At 31.8% G+C, this 21611-nt stretch overlaps 1 protein-coding gene across 2 annotated transcripts in view; it reads left to right on the top strand.

The window, feature by feature from the left end:
- Positions 1 to 19683, top strand: part of G2E3 (G2/M-phase specific E3 ubiquitin protein ligase) — a 53163-nt gene extending 33480 nt beyond the window's left edge. For both annotated transcript variants that reach the window (XM_081288696.1, XM_081288697.1), the window contains 7 exons: positions 523 to 647; positions 748 to 877; positions 2829 to 3136; positions 5093 to 5274; positions 9018 to 9190; positions 17283 to 17473; positions 18173 to 19683. In XM_081288696.1, coding sequence (XP_081144822.1) covers positions 523 to 647; positions 748 to 877; positions 2829 to 3136; positions 5093 to 5274; positions 9018 to 9190; positions 17283 to 17473; positions 18173 to 18429 — 1366 coding nt within the window. In that variant the 3' untranslated portion in view covers positions 18430 to 19683. The remainder of the gene's footprint in view (positions 1 to 522; positions 648 to 747; positions 878 to 2828; positions 3137 to 5092; positions 5275 to 9017; positions 9191 to 17282; positions 17474 to 18172) is intronic.
- Positions 19684 to 21611: the final 1928 nt, after the last annotated feature.

The raw sequence follows: 21611 nt of genomic DNA, 5'->3' as shown, positions 1-21611 counted from the left end.
ATATGAACTGCCACATGTCACATGGCATAGTGGGGAAACATGGAGTGGTAGGGAGAAGATGAGAGAGAATATGAATATAAGCCAGGTAGAAAGTCATGAGCAAGTTTTAGGAGATATTTACCTTGAAATGTACTGAATGTTTTTTCCTTATCAGACATACTGATACAGTAATCTTCTTGTGAGCAAAGTCATCAAATATAAGAGGAAATGCTTTTTTTCCTCAGTTATACAGCCTTTCTAATGTTTCTATTCTTTGTGCATGTGCCTGTATGTATATATGTTCATACTAGCTTAGGGTTTTAAGTTAGGGGGATATTTAGAGAAGGTGATTACAAACATAATAAATGAAATTTTAAAATATATTTTAGAAAAAAGTAATATAGTATCAAAGCAAGATAATCTGTTTTTCCCTCTTTCATAAAAGGGTTAGTATTTGTATGGCAGAGGGCAGACCTGCTGGTGGTTGGAACTAGATTAAGATAATATCAAAACATATGCATCTGCTTTTCTTTATGTCCTCAGCAAATGGGAAATAAAACGCTGTCAGTGTTGTGGTTCTAGTGGAACACATTTAGCCTGTTCCTCACTACGATCATGGGAACAAAATTGGGAGTGTTTGGAATGTAGAAGTATTATCTACAATTCAGGTAACAGTTTGTAATTTTGAATAAAAATGTTTAAATGCATGTTATTAGAAAATTTTCACCTATATTTCTTTTAAGCTAACATTGGAATTTAAATCTGTAGATTTCCAAAAAGCAAAAAAACATGCATTATCCAACTCTAATAATGTGGCAATTACTGATTGTTTGTTGGAAGAGTCATCACCTAAGTTACCCAGACAGTCACCTGGAGCTCAGCGTAAAGACCTGCTGAGGTGTGTATTTTGAATTTGAGAAAAATATAAAAATCTTTTTGGAAAAAGAAATTAAAGGAAGTGCGTATACACTTAGGATGTTAGCTGATCATATGATAGTCTAGAAGAGTATTTTTCAAACTGCAGAACCCAATATTTGATCAAGAAATACATGCAGCCATAATCTTAAAAAAAAAAAAATGAAATGGGATAGGATGGGATGGAATAGAATGCAAAATATGTTGAATTATATTACATGTAGAAAGAATGTGTATGAAATCATTTATTTATTGTATATTGAATCATATTGTAAAACATTTTTCAGTATAGATCATTTTCAAGATAGTTTGAAAAACACTGTTCTGGAAAATGTCCTTAAAATGTTATTTGATTATAAAAATAGGAAGTTAAAATATGAAACATACAATGTAACTCTGTGAGAAGGGTGGAATCTTATTTAACATGAGCTGGCTTATTGGATACTGTAATCATTGTTTCCTTAATATATTCATTGTCAATGCTAGAAGTCTAAATGTCAGTTCTTTCCTTTAGAAGGTTTAAGACATACCTATAAGTATTATTGTATTAATTCCTATGTCCACTAAATGGCAAAAAAACTAACTTTTAAAGTCATAAACATTTAAACAAGAATGGAATTACAAACTTATATTGCATCAGATATTTGTTCAATTGTAGTAATGATTTTTAAATTTATGTTAACTTGGCAAAAGTTTTTAGAGCTTTGGTTTACCCAACAGGAAGAAAGTAGAAAAGTAACATTTGTAGCTAAGCTTGATGAAAATATTTGATAATTCAATTTGCCAGATGGATACAATATTAGGGATTTGTCAAACTGAGGAATTACTGTTTTAAAAATTCCACTTTTGTTATTGCAACTGTAACAGCTATCTCATTTGTTATATTTTTCATGTAAAAAGATGTTCACATTATTTTTAAATAATTTTAATATCTGGTTTCCAAATATGTTACAACAGGGAAGCTTGACTCCTTGCTCCTGCTTTCACTTGCAGTCGTATTCTAGAAGAATAGCATCAACATTATCACTGATCCAGGTGGGAGCAAGGAATCAAACTACTATAAGAAGGTGTAATTTTGATTTTTCTTCAACTTGGACTAATGAGTAGTGGATTCTTTGGGGGGGGGGAGTGAAAAAGCAATGCCTGGACAACAATGGCACATTAAATTGTCTTGGTATGGGAAAATTTTATACTTAGATATAGAAAAGTGACTTTTGGGCATAGAATACATTAATTCCAATTACAAGTGGAGCAACTGAGGCAAAGAATGGTTAAACTGGTTTATATAATTCACCTGGATTGTTAAAATAGTAGAGATTATTATTGTGTAGATGTGCTATGGGACTCAATAATTTGCATTTCTAACAAGTTCCCAGGTGATGCTACTGGTCAAGGACCACACTTTGAGAATGACTGGTCTAGACTAAAAGGTACCATTTAATGGATTGTGAATTCTGTAATATTAGCTCTATTATTGATTATAACTTTATGGTTTAAAATACATTGTGTAATCTCTCAAAGCCATAGTTTTCTCATACAAATGCAGAGCTTACATTTTCTTTTTTTTTAAGATATAGCAAGTATGAAACAAGGTACAGTTAAGTTGCTTTTAGCCATTACCCAGGGAGTAAGAGTTGAGCTCTAAAACCTGAATCTGCTGGATTGGTCAAATTTGAGATAATGATCTATAACAACATTCTTATAAATGATTTTAATTTAGTTGAAGATGGGGGTGAGGAATCAATAATTTAAAACCTAAGATTATCAAATAACTGTTTTTGGTTCTAGTAGCAGCCATTATTATGGTTTGGGGTCACATTCAGTAAAGAATTTCCATTTAAAATTTTTCTTTTGTTTTATTGTCAATATAACTCCTGTTTCACATAAAACACTTTGAAATACTTACCTCTTTGTTTAAATTCATGTTTTTATAGGCAAGGCAGCAAGTTTAGAAGAGATATTTCGACTATTCTGATAGAGTTAGGATTCCAAATTAAAAAAAAACCTAAAAGATTATTTATCAACAAAGCCAATATATGGAATAGTGCCTTAGATGTATTCAGGAATCAAAAGTTTAATCCTTCATACGCAATTGAAATAACGTATGTTAATGAAAATGATAAGTTTGCAAGAGAGCTTCCTGGATCAAAGCAGGAATTTCTGAGTCTTTTGATGCAACATCTTGAGAACTCATCATTGTTTGAAGGGTCCTTATCAAAGAACTTGTCTCTAAATTCTCAAGGTAATTATTTTATTTATTCTTATACATATTTTATATAGCAGATATAAGAAGTGAAATGTTAGTTAGAATTAATATTCATTAATTGTGATCTGACTATAATTTAAAATAATAAACTACCAATATGATCACAGGAACGAGATAAGAGTGATACATGTTGTTGGGGCTAGGGATACACAGCTCAATGATTGAGCACTTGTCTAGCAAGCGTAAGACCCTGGGTTTGATTCCCAGGACCCCAAGTAAAAGAAAAGGTAAGTCTTATGATGAAACATGATTTAAGAATATCTATACTTTATAGCAATATCCTTAAAATGAATTTATAAATGAGTGTAACTTTGAATACATTCACTTGAATTTCATTGAATATAGTAGTCAGATGGAATATATGATTATTTGAACTCTTATTTATATATTTATAATTTGCACTTGGCGTATTTCTTTACAGCATAGAATTTGTATTTAAATGCTTTTCTGGACCACATATTACGTTTTTTGATGTGCTTTTTGTTTCCAAGAATTTTCTTTTTACACAATTATGTGTATACTTTTCTTTTTGGTGAGGACTTACTACAATAAGAAATTTAAAAACAATGAGAAGAGTTGTTCCCTTCCATTTGAATTTCTTCCTGTAGAGTAGACAAACTCTAGATAGGGCAGAGGAGTGGGAAGGGAAGGGAGGAGGGTGGGGGTTAGAAATGATGGTGGAATGTGATGAACATCATTATCCAAAGTACATGTATTAATACATGAATTGGTGTGAATATACTTTATATATAACCAGAGATATGAAAAATTGTGCTCTATATGTGTAATATGTTACATATGTGTAATACGTTATGCATTCCGCTGTCATATATTTTTAAAAAAACAATTAATAAAAAAATAATTTCCTCCTGTATTTTCCATAGAACTTCATCATTGCCACAAACATTTTTACAATAGTTTGTATAGAGAGTTTAATTCCCCATTAGGATGGGTTGGGGAGACTCTCAAATAATCAGTAATGTAAATTCAAACTTTGTTACATGGAGAATGCATGAATTTAAGTCACAGAATCTGGATTCGAGTTGGTACACATCCACAAGTCGTAGTGATATACTCCTGTAATCCCACCTACCTTGGAAGCCGTGGCAGGAGGATCTGAGATCGAGGCCAGCCAGGGCAACTTAGTGACCATGTCTAAAAATTCAAAAATAAATAAAAAGGGCTGAGGATGTAGTTCAGTGGTATAACACCAACAATTTTGAAAACCTTTAAAGCTGTAAGGGTATGGTAAAGTAGCATTTACTATTGGGAATAAAAAGTCTGTATGTTTTTGGCAGATAATTTAATGACATACATTAAGAACTTAAAAATATTCATGTCCTTTGACCCAGTAATACCAGATGTTAGAATTTATCCTAATCAAATAAATACATAAATATATGTAAATAGATGTTATTTATGACATTATGTTTTATATAATAAAAAATGTCACTCAACCAGAATAGCCATAATAGGGAAATGGCTTGCCTTGTAGTACATCTCTAAGTTAGTCTTAATGCATCCAATTAAAATTGAGTAATTTTGAATAGCATAAGGAAAATCATATAAAATAGTAAGGGGAAAAAAGCAGAATTCAAATTGTTTATTTATAGGTTTATATGTAGATAAAAACTACACAAAAGAATGTACTGTGATTATTATGGTGGGATTATAAGTATTTTAGTTTTTTAGAAGACTTTCTCTATTTGTCTTTTTCCCCCCTATGATAGACTATTACTTTATATTCAGAAATCTTTTTTTTTTTTTACATATTTTAGTAAGGCCTATGTACCAGGTTGCTTCTAATGATTACTGTTTTACATTTGTCTAATGTTTAGATTTGGGGATTATTTTTAATTATATATATTCATTTAAAATGATGGTTATAATAATAAATAAGTATGTTCAATGAATTTTCATCTGTATTTACAGCTCTGAAAGAGAATCTTTACTATGAAGCTGGAAAAATGCTTGCCATTTCTTTGGTTCATGGTGGTCCTTCACCTGGTTTCTTTTCTAAAACCCTGTTTAACTGCCTTGTTTATGGACCAGAAAATACCCAACCAATTTTAGATGATGTTTCAGACTTTGATGTAGCACAAATTATAGTAAGGGTAAGAAATGTACCTGTTTATTAAAATGTAGATTTTATTCTATTTTAATATATTTTAATATGAATGAATGGCTTGCAATAGTACTCTATTGGAGTAGTTACATGTTGTCAACATACAATATTGTGTTTACCAGCAGAGTTCACAAACCAGTGATAAATGTAAAATTCAGATAGCTGGAGGTGAAACTGTCAAGTTTAATATTCATAAAACTAGTTGGATAATGTGTCTTAGATTTGTGGTCAAAATGACTAGATGGATCTGTCCAGGGTAGAGCTAATGTGTGGCAGGTTCCTAATTTGCCTGCTAAAGAACAGATGAAAGCGCACCATCTTGGAGGCAAGTAGTTTTGAGGAAAGGAAGGATTTGCTTCTCCAGTGGGAATGTTTACCCTTCTTTCTATGGGGAAGTAATAGAAGGAGAGAAAGTAAGTCATAGAAGGAAAGAAAGACCAGGATTAATTTCTTCCACATGGAACAAGTAGGGGGGTGGTCTCAATGCTTCCCACCATTCATTGTGCACTTTACTACACTCAACGTATGTATAAACTCATTTATCATAATGCCCTATAAGTGAGATTTTGGTTTGAGTATTAGGCCATTTAACTACTGTATGACCTGGGCATGTTAATCTTGTAAAGTCTTGGTTTCTGAACCACAAAGTAAGCACTATGGAAGTATGAGTTGCTATCTGTTGAGGTTTAACAGGTCTATTTATTTGACCTAAGACTGTTCATCCTAAAATCATATTTTGAATTGACTCCAATTTCATTTTTCTTTTTGTCTTCTTTCTTTATCAGAAGCAGTTTCTTTAACTTCATTTTCTCTATTTTCCAATTTCTACATATCTTCACTTCTTAAAATCATTCTTCTGTTCCTACTACCAGTCTCCTGAGTTAGCTTATTCATAACTTCTATTCAATGATCTAAATCCTCAATATTGAACCCTTTCTTTTCTAATTCTTCATCTTTGTTGTTGTTTTTTCTTTTTTTTTTTCTCCATGAGTACAGATTGCAGGATCACATTGGTTATACAGCCACATTTATACATACAGCAATACTAGTGTCTGTTGTTTCTGCTGCTCTTCCTATCCACCCCTCCCCTCCCATCACCTCTCTCTACCCAATCTACTGTGACACATTTCTCTTTTTTTTTCTTCCCCCTCACACCACCATATATGTAATTGTGTATAACAATGAGGATCTTCTTCCATATTCTTTTTGTGGTACTGTGGATTGAACCCAGGGGTACTGTACCACTAAGCTACACCTCCAGTGCTTTTTATTTTTTAATTTAGACAGGGTCTTACTGAAATGCCAAGGTTAGCCCTGAACTTGTGATTCTCCTTCTCAGCCTACCAAATGACTGCAATTACAGGCATTATCTTCCCTACTGTTTTCTTTAATTTTGTACTACTTCCTACTTTTGGTTACTACTATCTTCCTTAATGCTTCTTCTCTTACCCCCCCCCCCCCGACACTTAAGAATTTTTCAGTGTTGTCTTAACAGTCCTTATTCTTATTCTCTGAAGAGTGGTTTCTCTCTCATAACCTTTCTGAATGATTCGTAGCCTGTATTTTTAATCCCCATATTTTATATGAAGATATGATCTGGGGCTTGCTAGCACACTAGGCCGCATGTTTAACCCATTTTGTCCCATTGTCATAGATATGGCATACCTATAAAAACTTAAATATAGTATATAATATATAATTATGTAATAAGAAATATAATTATAGTAACAAGAATATGATCACAGTATAATGATGTTAATATATAATCTCTAGATTATGATTTCCAACCTATTTTAAGGCACCTATGTCCATTTCATTGAAATGTTCACAGAATTGAAAACTCAGGATTTAATGGGTTAAGATCCCCCCTCCTAGACTTTTTTAAACAAAGTTTAAACTCACAATAAAGCATTTCATGGCTTTATATACTCTGCTTTCTTCACTTCCTACCCAGTGTTTTTTTCCTTCATTTAGTCAGCAAGTACACACAGTCAGCAAGATAACACACAGTGTAGTGTGTTATCACTGAAGACAGAATAATGAACCAAGTTTCTGTCTTCTTACAGGAAGGAATACCACCATAATACAAAAAAATACCACCATAAAGTAAATATATATTATGAAGATAAATATAGCAGAATAAAAGGAGTTGGATAAATAAAAGTTGTTGTATATTAAAGTTAGGGTTTAAGCTAAGCTTCTTTAACAAATAAGTCCAAAAAGATGGTGGTCCAAATAAAGGTAGATGTTTATTTCCTTCTTAAATCTTGTCTAGATAATGTCCTCTAGACCATGTCTGCTTATTGGAACAAAACCACACCCCTTTGATATGTATCTGTCTGCTTTCACATTACAGTGGCAGAGTTGAGTATTTGCAACAGACACCATATAGTTCACAAAGCAGAAAATACTGTCTGGCCCTTGACAGACAAGGCCCCTATTTTAAAGTACAGTTTCAGTACTCAAAATCATATAGGGTAGTATTGGGTTCCTTCTTTTCATTTTGTTTACTTAGAACATTATCTTCAACTTGTTGAAAGTAGCAGAGAGCAGAGAAGTTTGACACATTGTTTTGACTCATATCCCATTAGATAGACCTTACTCATTAGCTCCAGAGAAAGTCTGGCTGGGTATCCAGCTAAAACTCAAAGTGGGATTTGGGGGAATGGAGCAACATATACTAAACTATGAATTTTGACAGAGAATACAGGTAATATTTTGATGAAAGTAATGAGAAAAAAACTTAAAAGAGATTTCAGCAGAGATTTGAAAAGAATGAGGGAATCATTAATCTCTGGAAGAAGAATGTTTTGGAAAGAAATTTTCTATGAATGGATTATTGATTGCCTCTGTTTTTATCTTTCTCCTACTATTTTTTAAAAATATTTTTATGTTGTTGATAGACCTTTATTTACTTATTTATATGTGGTGCTGAGAATTGAACCCAGTGCCTCACGCATGCTAGGCCAGCACTTTACCTCTGAGCTACAACTCCAACCCTACTGTATCTTTTTTTTTTTTTTTTTTTTTTTTTTAACAGCTAATCTATCTATATGCAAGTATCTGGCACATAAATAGTTAAGTATTTCTTTGTTTCTTTTTTAACCCTTTATTTTATTTTATTTTTATGTGGTGCTGAGGATCGAACCCAGTGCCTTCACGCATGCTAGACAAGCGCTCTACCACTGAGTCACAACTCCAGCCCCAAGTATTTCTTTTTTTAATACTGAAATTTTTTTTTGTTTGGTAAATTTTATGCATCTTTTAGGTTTCAGCCAATAGTTTTTCTCTTTTGTGAAATTTCCTCATGTCATCTCTTTTGCCCCTCTAGAGCTATAAAATTCTCTATTTCATTCATTTTTATATAAACAATTTCCTGTATTAAACTGGCATTATACTCTAGATCTTGAAGGCAGAAATACACAATATTTGTTAAACCAGATTTCAAACATTGATTCTAGAAAATATTTTTTAGTATATTCCACTCTACCCTTGATGTACTCAAAAATTGAGTATAAAGGGGCTGGGGTTGTGGCTCAGTGGTAGAGTACTTGCCTAGCATGGGTGAGGCACTGGGATCAATTCTCAGCACTGCTTATAAGTAAAATAAAGGTCCATCAATAACTAATAAAAATATCTTTTTAAAAAATTGAGTATAAAATAATGTGTCATTTGAAATGTAAGTATCACAAATAAATGGGTAAAGTAGGTATGTTTTCTCCTTCATTACAGATAAATACTGCAACAAATATGACTGACTTAAACTCAGTAGTAAATGAATGCTACAACTACCTAGAGCTTATTGGATGTCTTAGACTTTTAACAACATTAAGTGATAAGTATATGTTGGTAAAAGACATACTTTTCTACCATGTAATTAAGAGAGTCCAAGCACCCTTTGAAAGGTAAGCAGCTTTTATGTTAAGATTTTCCCAAATTATGTTCAAAGTGGTTCATTATCTTATAATGAGATACATTTGTTTATTTTCATTAAAAAAAGTTATTTTAAAATAATGCCTTAAAATTAACCTCTCAATGATGACCATTATTCTTTGATTATTCTACTTCATTTTTTGGGCAGTGCTGGGGATTGAATCCAGCGACCTGTACATACAGGTGAACACTCTTACCACTGAGCTGTATCCCCCAGCCCTTTTCTGATCAATCTATACAGAATTAATTAAATGTATTATTCTTCGGAGAAGTAATCATTACTTCAATTTATAATTATTTTTCTAAAGAAAATTACTTTGAAAACTTTTAATACATATGCTTACTATTCTGTCTATCTCATTCTTTTAATAAATATTGAGCACCTCAGTCTGCTAGGTAACATAGGTCCTAACCATGTAACAAGGTAGATCTGATTCTTGCTCTTCTTCAGTTTAGAACATTGGTCTTCAAAATTTTGTCTCGATAACCCTAAAAATATGTCTGACAACTTATGTCTCCCCTCACAGTCATTTTTTTTAATAATGAAAATTTTCAAATATATATGGAAGTAGCCTGTGTGATCACCGTCTAATACTAAAAGTTATCTACGTGTGGCTAATCTTGTTCATCAATGTCCTATTCTATATTCTTATTCCTATTATTAACGTCAGTATTATTTTCAGTCAATATACAATATTATTCACCATACACAATATTATCTCAGAAATGATCATTCATTTTTTAAAAGTTCAGTATCACCTATGGATTTAAATATATGTGATGTGTTTAAAATGATTATTATTTATCTTTACTGAAGTTTTGTATTATCTTATTTTTGACCTTTTTAACTTTTTGTTTCTTTTGATGTGACCCTTAATAGACTTTGATAGCTTTCTTTCTATATTGTGTGATGAAAATATTCAGATCCATTTTGTACATTCTGGCCTAAGGAAGCATTGTTTCTTTTAATGGGAAATGTTATTTCAAAAACCAATGTGGGGCTGAGGATATAGCTCAGTTGGTAGAGTGCTTGCCTCCCATGCACAAGGGCCTCGGGTCAATCCCCAGCACCACACACACACACACACACACACACACACAACAATGTAGATGGATGCTAGGGATGCTTATTTTTCCAGGATGGTTTCTGTATCTAAGCCTTTTCAGTGGTTTTGTTTTTTGCAGGGGGGCAGTCAAGGTGGGTACAAGGGATTGAACTCTGGCCACTCCTTGGCCACTGAGCCACATCCCCAGCCCTATTTTGTATTTTATTAGAGACAGGATCTCACTGAGTTGCTTAGGGCCTTGTTAAATTGCCGAGGCTGGCTTTGGACTTGGGATCCTCCTGCCTCAGCCTCCCAAGCCTCTAGGATTACAGGCATGCATCACCACACCCAGACCCCTTTTCAGTGGTTTTATTGAAGTTGTTTTGCTTTGGTTTGTGAGGGTTTTGTTGTCGTTGTTGTTGCTATACTATTGTTTCCTTTGTTTTTGCTTTTTGTGGTTGGTTTTGTTTTGTGTTTGTGTTTGTTTTTTGTTTTGCTTGTTTTGAATACTGGGAATGAACTCAGGGGTTCTTTGCCATTTACCACTGAACTACATCACTAGTCCTTTTTTTCTTTTTCTTTTTCTTTTTAAAGACAGGGTCTTGCCAAATTTCTGAGCCTGGCCTCAAACTTGCAATCCTCCCAATTTGCTGAGATCACAGGCATGCACAATCATGTCTGGCTGGTTTTTTTGTTTTTTGGAGAAGGGTTTGAAAGATAAAAATACATCATGGATTCATACTGATACTTCAAATTCATTATTACATGACTTAAGTTTTTCTATATCCCATGTTAAGAATCCCAGTTTTAAGGACACCAGGGAATTAAAGTATAGTTCTTTACTTATTCCTCATTTCCTAAACATTTGTCTGAAAATAACAATACTAACATTTTTACCAATAACATAATATTACTAAAACAAATTTAACTTATTGTCCTTTTTTTTCTAGAACTGTACAATTTGTTTTTGAGTTATATGGAATACTTATTCCCTGTGTTGCACTATAAGTTGGATATACTTTTCATTTTTAATATTTTTGTGATTATTTTTTATGAAATTTTTACTTAATAGTTATATAAAGTATTTGCATGGTTCTGAAGTCAAGTAAATAGTAAAAGCATATAAAAATATGCTTTTGTGATGCACTGTGTATTCAAAGAAGTGTAGCTTTCATCCTAAACACATTCACCTTCCATCCCCTTATGAAGTAATCTTTTGGCTTTTTTTTTTTCTTTTTTTTAATGATTTCTCCTAACATTGTTTGTTTTTCTTTTTAAAAATAGCAGATAATATGTGAGGATATGTATGTATGTATGTGTATTCCTTTTATTAGATAAATAGTAACATGCCATCTACCCTTTCTTCTACTAATTTTTCACTTGATAGTGTATTTGGAGTTCATTTCTGTGATAGTACATGAATAGACATATTACTCATTCCTTTTTAGGGGTACTCAGAATTCCATTGTTTGAATATATCGTTTTTTCAACCAGTTTCCTGTTGATAGACTTTTGGGATGTTCCCTAGCACTCTTGTACACCATAATAATACCATCATAATCTTAAATAGTTGCAAAAGATGTGATTTTCAATATATTTTTAATATTGCAGCTTAAAATATTACTATCATACAGTAAACATTTTCTAAATGTTCTCTGGTATGACTTGAATAGTAAAATTTTCTTAGGAACAGAATTATTACTTATAATTATGATTATAAATTATATATAAGTCATATATAAGGTTAGTATATAAAATCCTAGTATATTTTAGATTTGGTTATAATTAGTAAAATTTTATTTGAAGTGCATCTCTTAGTGAGGTATGTGCCCCCCCCCCAGTTCATTTATCTACAAATGGATTTTTCTCTAAAATAGAGTAGAATCATTGTCATTTATTTTTTTGTTTTGTTTTGTTTTTAGAGATATGAGTAGTCTAGAGGTCAAGAAAGGCTTCTGTATGTAAGAGTTTTAAAATTAAAACCATAATAATAAGTAGCTGTTAGGAAGATCAAAATGAAGAGGCAAGAAAAAAGAAGTTGAAAATTAATCCCTCCTTTTATATAAAACATACAAAGTTATATAGCAAAGTATGTTTTGACTTATAAGAAAGTAGCCCCACAGATGTAAGAAAGAACAAAGAAACCAAATGCTAAAGTGCCTTAGCTGTCATGGAAAGAAACAAAAACCCTCCACTTGCCTCAAACTTGTTTTTGGACTTTCTATGTGGTCCCCAGTCTAAAGAAGAATTAACAAAGTAATTGGTTTTAGGATTCATAATAGCTTGTATAAGCAATATATAGCAGCAGTGTAGGGAAATTTCTATAGCTCAAGTCTAATGGGAATGCTTAAAGGTAAAGCAGTCCTCACAAATTGGAGTTCCCAGTAAAAAATGGCAAAACTTACATCTGGCTGAAAAGCAAGAATTGGGAGAAATAGCACAGTAAAAGATTTGGGCAAAAGAACAAAGTATTTTTGCAATGATTGTAAAGATTTTTTTTTTAAGTTGTACCTTCATTTTATTTACTTATTTTTATGTGGTGCTGAGGATTGAACCCACGGCCTCACACGTGCGAGGCGAGCGCTCTGCCGTTGAGCCCCAGCCCCAGCCCCAAAAGATTTTTTTAAAAGAATTGGAACAAAATATAAAATATAAAATTAATCAAATAGTATTTCTATATTAAAATGTTTGTGGACTTCTGCTTCTGAATAAGATGTAGACATCTTTCTATTTCTCCTGATATCTACTGTTCAAAACCTCCAAATGTTATATTAAAACAAGCAAAAGAAAACTTTGAAAGGTGGAGAGCGAACTGTCTGTTTCTACTAGGAAGGACCCAAGGAATGACACAGCAAGAGTGAAGGGGAAATCTAAACAATCTATGTGAAGGAAAACTTAAGAAAATTTGTCACCAGCAGATATACCCTTTAGAAAACGGCTATACAAGTTTTTGAAACAAAGCAAGTAATTCAAGATTGAGTCTTGAACATTCTTTTTAGTGAAAAGAATAAAAACATGTTTCTCCTCCTGTGTTTTCTAAGTCATGTTTGATTATCGAGGAAAGAATTGTAACATTACTTAATGTGATTCACAGTGTATGTAGAGGAAATATTTAAGACATTACATCATAAACATGGAAGGGTAAAGGGATTTAAAGGGAGGGAAGTGTTCTGTATTTTACTTGAAATGGTAAAATGTTGATGCTAGCAGATTGTTTATATATATATATTTTATTTGTATTTGGACACAATACCTTTATTTTATTTATTTATTTTTAATGTGGTGCTGAGGATCAAACCCAGGGCCTCACACGTGCTGGGAAAGTGTTCTACCACTGAGCCTCAACCCCAGCCCGATTGTTATATATTTTTTTAAAACTGTATACAGAGACACTAAAAAGCACTATAAATAAAAAATGGAATTTTTTTAAAAGCCACAGGAAGATAGGAAAGACCAACAAATGACCATGGAAATGAAAACTTGATGGTTATATTAAATGCCAGGCAGTTGAAGAGAAAGTGTAACTGAAGAGGAATAGGAAGATTTGATTAGAACAAAGAAAGGAAGATTGAAATAAGAAATCAGTATTAGAGTAAGAGCATCCACTTAACTAAGATAGGGACAGATTACAGGAAATACTACTTGAAAAATTCTTCAGACTCACAAGGCTTAATGAGCCAAAGTAGCTTACTTTGTGATGGAACAGCAGCATGTGCAAAGACATTTGTAAAAATGAACATTTATTATATTGAAAGCAGAAACAGCCAAAGTTATAACTTCATGAAAGTAGTCTGCATTATTCAAGGGTCAAGAAAATAAAAGTAGTGTTGTGGTTGTAGTTCAGTGGTATAGCTCTTGCGTCGCACATATGAGGCACTGGGTTCGTCAGCACTGCATATAAGTAAATAAATAAAGGTCCATCAACAACTAAAAATATGTATATATTGAAGAATATTTCTGGACAAAGTTTACTTCTTAAAGGATTAGTAAATTATATACTTCAGGAAAAATGAAATTGTAACCAGAAGTTTAAGATAAACAAAACAGCAATGAACAAAGAAGTGAAAAGGAGTGGGGTTGGGGGGCAGAAACTGGGTAAATAAAAACAAGCAACCATTAAAAAGACTACTACTTTTTTGGCAAGAAAAGTTTCAAATAATTGAAATTTTAGACAAAGAGTACTATGTAAAATGGTAAGGGAAGTTAGTGGAGTTATTGTTTTAAAGAGCTTGTATTGTTGAGGTAGTACTATGGATGTATTAATTGGCTTTAAACTTTATTAAATCAAGTATAAATCTTTTAAGGAAAAGCTCTAAAATTATACAGATAGACTGTATATATCTTCCAAATAGTTTGAAGAGGGGATGGGGCAGGGGAAAAATCAAGAAAACCTATTTAATCTCATTGCTTACACTTTTGTATTACAAGACTAAGGACCTTAAATTTGTTAAACAACAAAAAAAGATAAAAGACTTTGATCTTTAAAAAATAAATAAATAAAACCTGATCCTAAAAGATCCTCAGTTCTTTAGAAAGATTAAACAGTCCTGAATCTGTTTGCACCTAACTATGTAGTTCCAGAATATGTAACACTAAACTAATAAGATGCAAGAAATTGCTAAATTTATAGGTTCTGTTAAGAAATTTGAAACAGATCTCAAGAGTTTATTTTAAGCATGCAAATAATTACTGAAGTCCTATAATAGCAGTGAATAAAAATATCAATTCTGAGGAAGATTTACATTAGGAAGCAAGTTAAGTGCAAAATTGAAAAATTCATTGTGTACCACGCTAATAGATTAAAGGAGAAAAAAAGCTAAGATCCTTTTATAGTCAGAGACACAAGAAAGCATTTGACACATCTAAACATTTATAGTTAGTTTTAAATTAGCAATTTAGGAAGAGAATGAATAATGTTAATCTCATATAATGAGAAATTAAAATGTCTCTGTTGACAAAAGAGTATCTTATACATATTCAGCAAACATCCCTAATGGCAAAATATTTTAGGTATATCCTCCCCTTAAGACTAAAACAAGTCTAGGATATACACAACTGGTCCCTTCTTTTAATAACATGTTGGAGGTCTGAGCAGAGCAACAAATTAAACAAATGAATATTATTAAAGTTTAGAAAAAATAAAATCATTACCTTTTTAGGCTATGTAATTATCTGTATAAAACAAGATATTCTATTTAGAGTTAAGCAAGGTTACTGGATATAAATGGGAAGGAGGATTCTAACAGAGAGGTTTTCAAGCGGGGAAGAGTGGTGAATAAAGAAACCGATAAAAATAAACACTGGTTGTACAGAAAACTAATGTCTAATTTGAGGGATTACAATACAAGTAGGAACTAAAATAATTTTTAAATAGCATAAGTAGTATGAGAGTGAGTAGAGTTATAAACATAAGGTTTTTTGTATTCCTCAGGAAGAAAGTAAATATATTGATTCACTTTTAGATTTCAAAATGTTTGTTAAAACCTTAAGGGAGCAATAATTTTAAAACTAAGAGTTACTGTGACATTAAAATAGGGTGAATTGGTAGTTTAGAAAATCAGTAAATACAGAAATTGGCAAGGAGTAAAAAAGTATTTTTAAAAGATAGTACAAACTGCCCTAATTAAAGTGGCAGAAATGGTTTCACAAATAAGTGAAAATTACTCTGAAAAAAGCAAGTAACAGAAAAACATTTATTCAGCTTTTGCATTGCTGTGACCAAAAGACCTAAGAAGGGGGAAAATTTATTTTGACTTACAGTTTCAGAGGTTTGTTGTCATCTAGTTCCATAGTTTTGGACCCAGTGTGAGGCAGAATATCATTACACAGGGTGTGGAGGAGGAAAGCTGCTTAGGACATGATAGCTACGAAGCAGAGAAAGGGACAGAATATAAACCACAAGGTACACCCCCAGTCATCAACTTCCTCTGGACACATCCTACTTGTCTATAGTTATCACCCAGTTAATCCATTTAAATGGATTAATCCACCAATTCGGTTATAGTTCTGTTGGGGATGCAAATCAGGTCGAGATGGCGCCTGGCACTTTGCCAGGAGGAGTGGTTTGTGAAGTAATGCCAGCGAACCATTAAGATGATGAGGATTCCTTATTGGCTGACTGCTGTATCTAGATGATGTTAATTAAGTTAAGCTGTGTGTAATTAGTTAAGTATATATACCTCTGCTGTCCGGCAGAGAAACGGCTCTATCTCAGGTGCCCTCTACTTTGAGTTCTCACTCAGTTCCCACTGAGTTCACTTGCAATAAAGTAGTTCCCGCTTCAACCTTCAAGTTGATTGTCACCTCTCGGTTATTTTGCCCAGCCAGACTACTGCATAGTTCTTACGATTAATCATTTCAACCCTGACCATTTCTGCATTGTCTCACATAAGAGCTTTTGGGGGACAGCACATATCCAAACTTTAACACCATAGGAGAGCTTTTGTGGAAAGTTCTAAAAGGAGAAATAAACCAATCTAAGCAGATTATTTGAGTAAAAGGTTAGGGAATCCAGAAAGTCAGTCTGATAGACAAAACTGGTACCTCTGTTCTTTGCTTACTAATGAGAATGTGCATTTGAATATTCATTTGTTATTTGCATTTCTTCTGATAACTATACATATTTTTCATGCATATTTTCCTATTGGATTATTGATCTTTTAGAAAAAAGATTTGTATTTTTTGTATATTAGAGAAATTAATATTTTGTCATGTATACTAAAATATTTTCCCACTTTGATGTCTTCTGATTTCTTTGTAGTAATACGTTTTAAATTTTATAACAAATAGCTCTGAAGTATAAAATACTTAGGACATTTACTTCTTTCTCTTAGTAAAATGTTAATTTTGAAACTATAAAGTCAAATAATACAGTCATAGAAAACATTCATTAATGTATTTGCTTGTTATTGACATTAAAGTATACATAGTGTATCCATAAAGTAAGTTTGCTAAAAATGTTTTGATTCCCTAATAAGGTAATACCAAACAATGTTGGCTTGTTATTTTTCCTCTCAAGTTTTAAGCAGGGTCTGAAAACTCTTGGTGTTTTGGAAAAAATTCAGACTTACCCAGAAGCATTTTGTAACATCCTCTGTCATAAACCTGAGAATCTTTCTGCAAAGATCCTTAGAGATCTTTTTACAGTACACACATTACCTGATGTACAAGCTTTGGGGTTTTGGAACAGTTACTTACAGACCGTTGAGGGTATGTGGATATTTTGTTTTTATTTAACTATCTCAGAATGTTTGTCTCAACATTTTATTTCTTACAGAATTTTACCTCTTGATATTCATAAGTCTTATTTCATTTATTTCAAGACAAGTTTATATTACTGTGTTGAAAGTGATAAGAAAAGGCTTACCTCTAGATAATTTGAGGTGAAAAGCATTTTCTCCTATAAAACTTTTAAAATATGGATGATGGCCACAGCACATAATAGTCTTAAACAGTCTTAAAGCTAATCAGTTATTTTATCTTTTTCAATCTGAAGTTCAACTTAATTATAATTTATCCTCTGATCAGGGCTGTGCTGATGATATTTAACACTGAGCTTAGCAATGTAAATCCATTTTATAAAGAAAATTTTATCTTTCAACCAGAGTTCAATTAGCTGTATTTTTGTTTTTTCACAATTTAGTTTTTTCTCTGCAGTTGTTTAAATAGTATGTTAATCAGTGATGATTGAAGTCAAATATACCATGAGTAGTTGTATTACTTTATGAATCCTTTGAGATTCATTAATTGAATGTAATATTTGCATATTCCTACACTTAGTGATTTAATTTGCCTAAGATGAATGTGGGGAGTCTTTTCAGTTTTCTCAGTCTAGTTGAGGAAGAGACTATGATAATATCAATATGTAACTTGGATTTTTTTTCTTTCTTTTTTATTGGTAAACTTCAGATGGCAAATCTGCAACAACAATGGAAGACATTCTTATTTTTGCAACTGGTTGCAGTTCCATTCCACCTGCAGGATTTAAACCCACTCCTTCAATTGAGTGTCTTCATATGGATTTTCCTATTGGAAACAAGTGTGATAACTCTTTAACTCTTCCAATCACCAGTACATATAAAGAGTTTCAAGAAAATATGGACTTCGCCATAAGAAACACTCTAAGACTAGGAAAGGAAGAAAGTTCTCATTACAATGAACATTAAAATGTTTCTTTGAACAAAGAGATGCTTCTTTAAAAGCTGCTATTAAAAACTTTCTTGTTTCAAAAATCTATTAATCATCAGTTTTGAACAAACTTGTCACCTTCTTGACCCAATAAAATTTATGATATAAACATAAAGGAATGTTTTGGCCATTTAAACAAAACAGAAGTTTTTTCAATTAAGGCATTCTAGTCAAAATTGGTGATGTTTTTCTGTTTTCTTAATGTACAGGCTTCATAATCTTCAATGTAATTACTTTTAGAATGGTTATACAAACTTGATTCAGGTATAATAGCATGGCAGGTGCCATTTTCAAATTTTTCTTTATTTTAAAGCATTAAATAGAAGAGCTAATTGATTAAATCCTGCTTTAGGAATCAGGCATAGATTCTAGGGTTTATACATTATATTTATGCTTTTCAAAGATGGCACTAAATCCATTGCTAAAATATTTCTAGATCACTGATTTATGTTAAAATTACCCACACTGCAATTAGGTTATTTCTAATAGGAAGTGTTACATAAAAAGCAGAATTGCACAAAATTGTCTGGATTCTGGGCATGTTCCATAGGCTTAAAAACACTTCTGAGGTGGATACAATGTAACTGAAAATACCTAAGAGAATAGTATCTTCTAAGTCTTGGTTTTAATCATAGACCTCTAAAAAAAAAACCAACAACAACAACAAAAAAAAACTGTGGTATTCAGTATGTCTAATCCATAATCACTTTAGGTATCTGAATGATCTCTGTGGATTATAATGTGTTATACATGGGTTTTTGGTATTATTAAGGTGGTATTATAATAGGCAAACCAGCTCCATACCATTGTACACTTATCTTCTTTACCCTAGAAAGATATCTTTTTATATAAGCAATGTATAAAGTAAAAAATAATATAAATAAAGTAAAAAATACAAACAGAATGAAAACCCCACTCTAATCTCACCATACATATTAGTATTGTTTCTGTATATTCAACTATAAACTCCTGTCTTGTCTATTTTTAACAATATTAATGCTACTAAAATTAACAAGAAATCATGTAATAATAATTTGAAGATATATAGTTTCATACTCATGTTCCCATAGTGTGCTCCTACCAAAAAAATTGAGAAATTGGATGTCCTTAATCTATTATCAGATCCCAATCTATTATGAAATATAAATGAGACAAAGCCCTGGTTTTCTGCTAAAGTAAATCATTATATAGTAGGTAAGGCATTATGAGAGGTAAAATATTTTAACCACAATTTTCTTTTTTTTTTCTTTTTTTTTTAAAGAGAGAGTGAGAGAGGAGAGAGAATTTTTAATATTTATTTTTTAGTTCTCGGCGGACACAACATCTTCGTTGGTATGTGGTGCTGAGGATCGAACCCGGGCCGCACGCATGCCAGGCGAACGCGCTACCGCTTGAGCCACATCCCCAGCCCCACCACAATTTTCTTGCTACATTAAGTATTAGCTATGATCACAATCTCATCCTCCCCAAGATGAGACTCCCCAATACTCAAATTATTAATATTTTTAAAGAAAATTACCAAGATTGACTTATGGTAATACATCTCTTAAAACCAAAGGAAAATGAAAACAATCCTAACTGTAATTTCCCTTATTACCTCATATTTTTCAAATTGTACTAACAGACCTAGCAAATTACTTACTTTAATTATTTAACAATATTAATAAACAAGGCATTTCTTTGCCATGTGTTAAATTGTTAGATTATCAAAAGTAATTAAAGGGTCAATTATTTTAAAAGTTTAATATCTAATATAAACCTCAAGCTCACCATAGAGCTTTTATTCAAAATGTGTTGATAAATCAGGTATTTTATTTCTTAATGCATCTAGTTTTTATAAAAATTTAAAAGCCATTAAATCAATATAATCCTCCCCCCCCAAAAAAAACAATTAGATCTACTTTCTGGTTTGTAGTTTTGATTAATTTCTCCTTGTATGCTAATTAAAACTAATACAATACTCGAATGCTTTGTGAGGGTGGGGGTAGGGACTAGGAGCAACATGCTTGGTTAATAATAATTAAAACTGCTATTTCAGTTCCTCCTTACACTTAAGTATAGAGAAGGCCTTAGTATAAGATGGTGTAATTAATAATTCAGAATATTAGCCTCTTAAAGTGAAATGTAAATATATTGTAAAATGTTTTCTGGTTTGAAGGATGTCCTGTTATGATTTTTAGGTTAATCTGTATAGTCAAGGCGTATCAGAGAAACCTGTTGGTTATTTATTTTCTGCAGTGTTACTTTGTGAAATGGTTTGTGTTATTCTGTTCCTATTCGTTTTATAGCACAATTCTTAACTGATGCTGAATTTTATAAAGGAATTATGCTACAAAGTTTGTATATGTATTTACTGTTTCAATTGTCTAAATGGCGTGTATTATTTTAAGCTTGTTTTCTTTTACTTAATATTGAAGAAAACCATAAATTGACTATTATGCAGCTATTATTAATGGTTTTGATTAGTTTTATATTCATTTCTTTAAAACAGTTTTAAAATTGTTTCTAGTATGGGTTCTTTATCTGCAGGTCTTTTATACAATACTATTCTTGTACTTGGTCATTTTACTCTTTTAGAATTTAAGGTAAGGATTCTTTAAAATACCAAAAAGTTTTAGATTATAATTTTATACTTTGTAATATTTAGTTTCTACATTATGACAAATTTTTTTTAGTAAAGCAAAAGTCTTCATATGTTTACTAGCTTGAGAATTTACTTTGACTTCTATTTAAAGCATAATTTTCCCCTAATTATATAGAGAAAGCTATTCAAATCTGCACTCAGTACTAAAATGCTAAGTAAACGGGAAATATGGATAAGTTTTCTCAGTGACTTTGCCTTTAGTATTCAATCATAATAAGAAAATGATCATTGATCATAAAATTTTTCTATTTATAAACATAATTATTGTATATAGTGATTATCATACTCTATTATTGCTTTTTCTGTAAGCTGTTAGTTTTTTATGCTTCAAGTAATGCAAAGTTTTGTGCTTAAAGTAATGCAATACAAAACATAAGAAGAACACATGTAATGATGAAGTGGATGTGTATGACTTGAAGTTTAAGGAAATTTGGATTGCCTTGAACAGACCCAGTTTTCAAGTTCTGATTTTGACCCTTTTCAAATTCCCAAACATACTCTAATACCTACTGTATG

This window comes from Spermophilus citellus (genome assembly GCF_964194105.1).
Source record: "Spermophilus citellus genome assembly, chromosome: 4".
In the NCBI taxonomy this organism is placed as follows: Eukaryota; Metazoa; Chordata; class Mammalia; order Rodentia; family Sciuridae; genus Spermophilus; species Spermophilus citellus.
The sequence above is the reverse complement of the archived record's forward strand: the minus strand, read 5'-3'. Positions and strand labels throughout refer to the sequence as shown.